This window comes from Apodemus sylvaticus, chromosome 5 (assembly GCF_947179515.1).
Source record: "Apodemus sylvaticus chromosome 5, mApoSyl1.1, whole genome shotgun sequence".
NCBI lineage: Eukaryota > Metazoa > Chordata > Mammalia > Rodentia > Muridae > Apodemus > Apodemus sylvaticus.
The window spans coordinates 67,444,732-67,453,295 of NC_067476.1; the positions used below are offsets into that span (position 1 = coordinate 67,444,732).

General features: G+C 31.7%; 1 protein-coding gene across 1 annotated transcript; it reads left to right on the top strand.

Moving 5' to 3' along the window:
* The first annotated feature begins 3,785 nt into the window (after nucleotides 1-3,785).
* LOC127684288 (olfactory receptor 1094) lies at nucleotides 3,786-4,778 on the top strand. Its single transcript, XM_052181242.1, has one exon. The coding sequence runs from the start codon at nucleotides 3,786-3,788 to the stop codon at nucleotides 4,776-4,778; it is 993 nt and encodes a 330-aa protein (XP_052037202.1).
* The last annotated feature ends 3,786 nt before the right edge of the window (nucleotides 4,779-8,564 follow it).

The window sequence follows — 8,564 nt, forward strand, 5'->3', positions numbered from 1 at the left end:
CAGTCCATATAATATTACTTATATTTATGTTTTAACAGCTGATTATTTTGCACTGTGTAAATAAGAGCAAATAATAAGATGGTATTTCCCAAGAAAGAGCATATCTATTAGCTTTATATGTAGTTTGGTGGTTAGATTCTACTTAAAAAATTGCATGCTGCACTGAAAGCATATGTCTCCTATAGAGACTTATTGTGTCTTATTTTGACCACATATTTGGTGATTAGAAATCTGTTTTTACTTCCACAAGAAAAGTCGGAGTATAAGAAGTAAAATTGAGGGTTATATTTCAAATGAGGAAAAACTATGAAATGCATAAAAAATTTAAAGACTAAAAACCAAACACTGTTTTGAGCTCTCTGGAGATTTTCTTATTAAGTGTTTTAAAGAAAAATTAATTTTACTTCTAAACGTGTAAATAAGTTTTCAAACTTAACCATCCAGTCTTTTTATTGAATTTTCTTATATAAATTAGTAACTTCATAAAATGAATCAGATATATAATTCTGGGTTTATTTCTGGAGTTAATGATTCCTAAGTATTGATACATCATAAAAAAAAGCCACAACAAATCTTCTAAAACTAGAACAATAGAGAAGAAGCCTTGCAAATTGTGACATGGTCTAGTTGATTCTCATGTCTAAATTCAATAAAAGTATGTTGGGTCATTTATTTTACAGGTAAAACACAGCACACATACACACACATAAACACATATTCTATCAACACTTCCAGTGTTAGGATAAAGCAGCAACTGAAATTACTCTTTCGAAATATCATCTCTGTGTTTCTGATACTGCTAAAGAAATATGTGTATTTCTGATTTAGTTGATTATATATTATATTTTTTACCTTTGTAATTTATTTCTAGTAAAATCAATTAGATAAAATTATTATCAATCCAATTTTATCTGTATGATATAGAAATGTTTCTGCTATAAGTATTTGTGAAAAAATATTTAAATGATACATTTAATTTTGACTACAGGGATTCTTACTACATACTAAATAAGAATTAGATAATTGGTTCTGTATAATTTGATGTTGAATGGTGTATATTGTCAAATTTCTGAAACACCTTTGCCTTAAAACCAGAAATGTGAAAAAGGGAATAATTTGTAAGAAAAAAATATTATCACATGACTGGTCCAAATTAATCTTTAAATCCATGATCATTAGTACCCAAAATTAAAATATATTGGAAATTTACCCAAATATGCTTATTTCCTGATTTTAAGCAGATGTAGATAAACAATATATCTATGAGATCATTAAAACCTACAAGACTGGTATTTAGTATTTTAATCTCACTGGACTTCTTTTTGAAGTTCACTATATATATATATGTATATACATATACATATACATATACATATACATATACATATACATATACATATACATACATATACATATACATAGTGTAGCCCATTAATACCATGAGATAAAAGTTCTTTATTCCTTATTCTTTAGTAATAAATAAAATATAAATTCATAATTCATATTTTTATTCAGGCTTTGCATTATATTTTTAATAAACCTCATAAAATCTGCAATAAATTACTGCTAAGATTAAACAAGGTATAATGTCAGGAATGTGTAATAAGTTTAATCAATATTATTTATACTTATTTATACTTAACATTGATACAAAAGAATCACATTTTCCCAGTTTACCTTGTCCATAAATACTACATCTGAGATTTAAACATAGAAATTTCATTCAAAATCTAGTATTTTTAATTCCTTACAACCATCCTTTATCAGCTATGTGAATGTCACATTTGTGATATAGCTTTGTATTCTTTTATGTGTATATATGTCATCATCTGCCTCAGAAAGAACTTAAATATAGACCATCTACTGTCACTTATCAGTTAAATCTATCTAATTTATACTGTGTTCCTGATACTTTGTAGTGAACATTTCCACATGTATCCTAGGATTTTTAAGTAGAACATGAGGAATGGAAAAATGGCAATGAAAATTCATTTTCAGGATGTTTGATAAACATTTTATTTCCCTATATATTTTGTATATGATAATGTATAGATTTATACATAATTTCATTAGTATATTCAAATTAAAATTGAAGCTATTATATTTGTGTATTCTTATAAAATGTATGCTGGTTTTCTTTAAATATACCTGGAAGTTTTAGATATTTTGCATTTTAGATTTCTGAAATTATGAAGTTCTATAAGAACTTAATAAATTTTTGTATGTTTAGCTCCATTATTGACTCTAAAAAAATAAGACTGCATATATAAGACTATTCCTCAATACAAAAATAAGTCATTTCTTCTTTTAGAATCATCTAATTGCTATACAGCTTATAATTGGAAATTTCAATGCAACAATTACCATGTGTTTCATAGTGAATATAAATCAATAGGTCTCAGATGATTTAGCTAAACCTAATGTAGATAGGCTGATCATAAATTCAAATATGTTGATTTGTCTGAAATCCTGAAGAGAAAGCAACAGCATTAGTGAAAATCTGCTTTTCTGATTTTAGACATTGAAACCAGGATTTGTTCATAGTAGGTAAGCAGGTTACAGAACCTCACAATGAACACTTGCTTTGACTTTCATTGAATCTGATATTTACATTTCAAACATCAAAGTTTCACATCTAATTCAGGATTTTGTCAGAATTTCCTGTTACTGCATGTTTGCTGTTTATATCATAACATTTATTTTGAAAAATATTTCTATAATGATTAATACTGATTGTTACCGAAACATATTTAGCTTATAGTAAATTTATCAAATCCATAGGATCAGTACTAAGAGAATAACCACACATTATTTATGAAACAAATGTGTCTCATATTAAATCCAAAGATTTTTTTTTGTTGTTTTTTTCTAGACAGGGTCTTTTTTTGACCCTGGCAGGTTTAGACATAGTTATGTAGACCAAGCTAAACATATTAAAGAGAGGTTAATCCTAGATTTATGTTTAAAGACATAAGCCAAAATTCCTGGCCCAAAGATAGATTTTTTTTTATATGCACACATCCTTGTATTGTGAATTGAAATCTCCCATATTATAAGTTAAACTGTTTTAAAAATAAAAGAAAAAATCACCAAAGGTTAAAAAAATTAGGTAAGGAAAAATATGCATTTCAGGAAAGAAAAGTGAAAAACTAAAGTACATTTTAAAAAGTATTTGCTTTCTTTTAGTTTTTCATTTTTAAAAGGCTCATCTGTCCATTTATTAATTTTTCTGTTCATCATAGTTCATCATGAGTTAATGAAATGAGAAACTGTCAAAAGAAAGGCAGCCCTGAGTGGGTTTGATATCTAAGACAAATTCAGTCCATGTTCTATTATCTCATAACCACTAATTGATGCTCATTTAATTTTACCCTGTTAAACTCTAAAGATTTCACTGTCTATATGACTCAGACAGTGAGGAAATTTATTAGATAGACTCTATGTATATCCTATGATACAGCTTCATGTTGATAATTGTGAACAGAGTGTAATATGAAAAATGTGCAAAAAATTAACAGAGAATAAAGAACATTCATAATATTAAATTTGCTGATTTTAAATGTGAAAAGCATAGCAAAAATGTAATACTTGACCTTTTCAATTAATTTTTGACTTAATAATGCATCTACTTTTTCTCAACTTCTTTATTACAGCTTCAGCCTCCATGAAGATAGTGCTCTTTATAAAATTCTAAAAGACAAATTCTAAAAGACACACCGCACAGGGATGTCATGGTGGACACAGATCTCAAAAGGAATTGACTTTATATGTTGTTAGAGTCAGAAATGTTGCAACATCCACTAGGTTACACTGTGCAAAGAATTCCAGTGAACAATGTGACAGACATCACCATGTTTATACTAACTGGCTTCACTGATGATGCGGACATTCAAGTCTTGTTATTTCTTTTGTTTTTGGTGATTTATCTTTTTACTCTTATAGGCAATTTAGGACTTGTTTTGCTAGTCATTGGAGATTCTCGCCTTCACAATCCCATGTACTATTTTTTAAGTGTTTTATCATTCCTAGATGCCTGTTATTCCACAGTTGTCACTCCTAAGATGTTGGTCAATTTTCTTTCAAAAGATAAATCTATCTCATACCCTAGTTGTGTGACAGAGATGTTCCTCTTTGTTACATTTGGAACCACAGAATGCTTCCTGTTGGCAGCAATGGCTTATGACCGCTATGTAGCTATCTACAACCCACTTCTTTATGCAGTGAAAATGTCATCTAGAGTCTATATACCTCTCATCATAGCTTGTTATTCAGGTGGAGTTATGCATGCCACTATACACACAGTGGCTACCTTTAGCCTTTCTTTCTGTGCATCCAATGAAATTAGGCATGTCTTCTGTGATATTCCTCCATTGCTTGCTATTTCTTGTTCAAACACAAATATAAACCAGCTTTTGCTCTTCTATTGTGTAGGTTCCATTGAGATTATCACCATCCTGATTGTCCTGATCTCTTACAGTTTCATACTCTTTGCAATTCTTAAGATGAATTCTGCTGAAGGGAGGAGAAAAATATTCTCTACATGTGGTTCTCACCTTACAGGAGTGTCCATTTATCATGGGACAATTCTTTTCATGTATGTGAGACCTAGTTCTAACTATGCCTTGGAGCATGACATGATAGTGTCCACATTTTATACTATTGTGATTCCAATGCTGAATCCCATCATCTATAGTCTAAGAAACAAAGATGTAAAAGAGGCAATGAAAAAGATTTTTGAGAGAAATTTGTTCATGAACAAAGTGCACTTCAAATTATAATAATTCTAAAAATAATTTTTGTTGTAAATCTGTATTTTACAGAGAAAAGCACTCCCCGGTTTTGTTAATAGTGTCCATGTTCCAAAATGTTAGAGCTAACTTGTTAATACTGTCTTAGTTACTGTCTGTCAAAAGTAGTAATGAGTTTTATCACTTATGTAGCTATGGATGAATTCAAACACAGTTATACTAAAAATACTATGGATATATATGTTGTCCTCATTAAATTGTTTTAATTTTCAATAGCACTCAAGTCTTTAGGAGTCTATTCTTTAGAATATTTCATTTTGGTTGTTATATGTCCTCTTCCTCCAACCTAAATTTTGTATGTCATGCTTTGGTTCCCTTCTTCCCTGGCTACAATGCAATTGCTCAAATTCTCTTAACATACTCCTAACAAACTAATCATCTCTAGTGGTTGTAAACATATTCAACTTAAGTCATAGACTTTTTAAATTAATTAATTAATTAACTTTAAACTCCAGATTTTATTTCCCTCCCTGTCCAGCCTCCAACTGTTCCATATCCAATACCTCCTTCCTGCTACCTTGTGTCCATGAGGATGATCCCATACTGATCCCCACCCCACCAGACCTCTAAACTCCCTGGGTCCTCCAGTCTTTTGAGGATTAGGTGCATCCTCTCTGACTAAATGCAGACCAGTAGTCTTATGCTGTATATGAGTTGGTTGCCTCATATCAGCTGGTATATGTTGCCTGGTTGGTGGTCCAGTGTCTGAGAGAACTTGGGGTTTCAGGTTAATTGAAACTGTTGATCCTCCTACCAGGTCCTCCTCCTCCTCAGCTTCTTCCTGCTTTCACCTAATTCAACCACAGTGGTCAGTAATTTCTGTCCATTGGTTGGGTGCAAATCTCTTCATCTGACTCTTTCAGCTGCTTGTTGGTTCTTTCTGAGGGCAGTCAAGATAGGTCCCTTTTTGTGAGTGCTCCATAGCCTCCTTAATAGTGTCAGGTCTTATATGAAGCTCAAAAAGAAGGAACACCAAAATGTAGATATTTTGGTCCTTCTTAGAAGGGAGATCAAAATACCCATGGCTTACACCCAACCAATGGACTGAGCATAGGGTTCCCAATGGAAAAGCTAGAGAAAGAACCCAAGGAGCTGAAGAAGTTTGCAGCTCCATAGGAGGAACAATAATATGTACCAACTAGTACACCTAGGGCTCCTAGAGACTAATCTACCAACCAAAGAGTACACATGAAGGGACCCATGGCTCCAGCTACATATGTAGCAGAGGATGACCTTTTTAGACATTAATGATTAAGAGAACAGGAAATACAGACACAAGTATCTCCAACAGAATACAAGAGATGGAAGACAGACTCTGTTGTAGAAGATACGGTAAAAGAAATTGATACATCAGTTAAAGAAAATATTAAATGAAAAGCATCCTGAGACAAAACATCCAGGAAATCTGGGATAATGTGAAAAGACCAAACCTAGTAAAAATAGGAATAGAAGGAGAATATTCCCATCACAAAGGCCCATAAAATTTCTTGTCAAAAATCATAGAAGAAAATTTTCCTAACCTAAACAAAGACATGTACAAAATCTTGTGAATGAAAAAGAAGCTTACAGATCACAAAATACACTCGACTAGAAAAAAAATCCTCCTGCTACATCATAATCAAAACATTAAAGATACAGAATATAGAAAGAATATAAAAATCTGCAAGGGAAAAAGGTCAAGAACATATAAAGACAGAGCTATTATAATTGCACCTAATTTCTCAACAAAGACAATAAAATACAAAAGGACCTGGAAAGATGTCATGTGAACCCTAAGAGACAACAGTTGTTAGCTGATACTACTCTACCATCAACTCGTTTAAATCACCATAGATGGAGAAACCAAGATGTTCCATTATAAAACAAATGTAAACTAAATTTCCATTAATCCAGGCCTACAAAGCATACTAGCAGGAAAACTCCAACACAGGAGTGCTACCACTACAAAGAAATCACAAAAAATTAATAATTTCACAACAGCAAAGGCAAAAGAGGAAAATCTCCTCCCTTTTCTCACATGCTTGCAAACATACATACACACACACACACACACACATACACAAAACACCAACATTAAAATAATAGAAAGTGAAACTCATTGTTTATTAATATCTCCCTATATCAATTGACTAAATATGCTAATGAAATACACAGTCTAAACTAGATACATCATTCTGCTGCCTATCAGAAACATACCTCAGCAACAAAGATAGTAGCTAACTCTAGAAGAAGGTTAGTAGTCATTCTAACATATAATAAATGTAGACTTTAAAAAAAAACAAGCAAAGGAGAAGGGGAAGGGCGCTTTTTACTCATCAAAGGAAAGATCCACCAAGATAATGTCACAATTCTGAAAATCTCTGCTCCAAATGAAAGGGCACCTGTGTTTGAAAATAAAAATTACTGAAGCTTACCACATGTCAAACCCCACACATTAATAGTAGGAGCCTTTACCACTCCAGTATTACCTACAGGTCATCCAAACAGAAATTAAGCAGAGAAATAATGAAATTAACAGATGTTATTAATCAAATTGACCTAAAATATTTCTACATAAAAATTCAGCCAAACAAAAGAATATACCTTCTTCTCAGTATCTCATGGAACCTTCTCCAAGGTTGACCATATACTCAGTCACAAAACAAGCCTCAACAGATAAAAGAATATTGAAATAACAACTGGCATCTCATTAGATCACTATGAATTAAAGCTGGACTTCAACAAAAGAAGAAACAACATAAAGTTTACAAACTCTTTGAAACAGAACAACTCTCTACTCAATGACTACTGGGTCAAAGAAGAAATAAAGACATTAAAGACTTTCTAGAATTCAAAGAAAATAAAGACACAACATACAGAAATTTATAGGACACTTGCCAAAAGGAATGTTCATAGCACTAAGAGCCTTCAAACTACAGAGTTTTCATACTAACAACTTAACAGAAGAACTGAAAACTAGAACAAAAAGAAGAAAGTACTACCAAGAGAAGTAGACATCAGGAAACGGTCAACCTTAGGGCAGAAATCAACCAATTAGAAACAAAGAGAATACAAAGAATCAATAAAACCAACAACTTGTTCTTTGAGAAAATCTACCAGATAGACAAACCCTTAGCCAAACTAACTGAAAGGAAAAGAAGCAGTATCTAAATTAACAAAATTGGAAATGAAAAGAGACACATAACAACAGACACAGAGAAATTAAAAGAATCACTGTGTCTTACTAGTCCTTTTAACCTAAGGAAATAGAAGTAGTCAATAAAAGTCTAAAACCAAAAAGGAAAAAAAAAAGATTAGTGCCATATAGTTTTAGCACAGAATTCTACCAGGCTTTCAAAGGAGAGCTAAAACAATACTCCTCAAACTAGTCCACAAAATAGAAACAGAAAGAGCATTGCCAAACTCTATGAGGACACAGATGATCTAATACCTAAACTACACAAAGACTGAACAAAGAAAGCAGCATTTCAGACCAATTGCAGACCAATTTACATTATGAACCTTAATTCAAAAATCCTAAATAAAACATTCACAAACTTAATCAGAGAACAAATCTAAAATACCATCCACTATCACATAGGATTAATCCCATGGATACAGAGGTATTTTAATATAAGAAAGTCAATGCAAATAAATAAATTGAAAGAAAAATACCATATGACCATCACATTGGATGTTGAAAAGGTCTTTGACAAAATCCAACACTCCTAGCTGTTAATAGCCTTAGAGAGATCACAGAAACAAGGCACATACCTT

Coding starts and splice junctions, on each gene's coding strand:
- LOC127684288 (XM_052181242.1), top strand. CDS start 3,786: ATGTTGCAACATCCACTAGGTTACACTGTGCAAAGAATTCCAGTGAAC.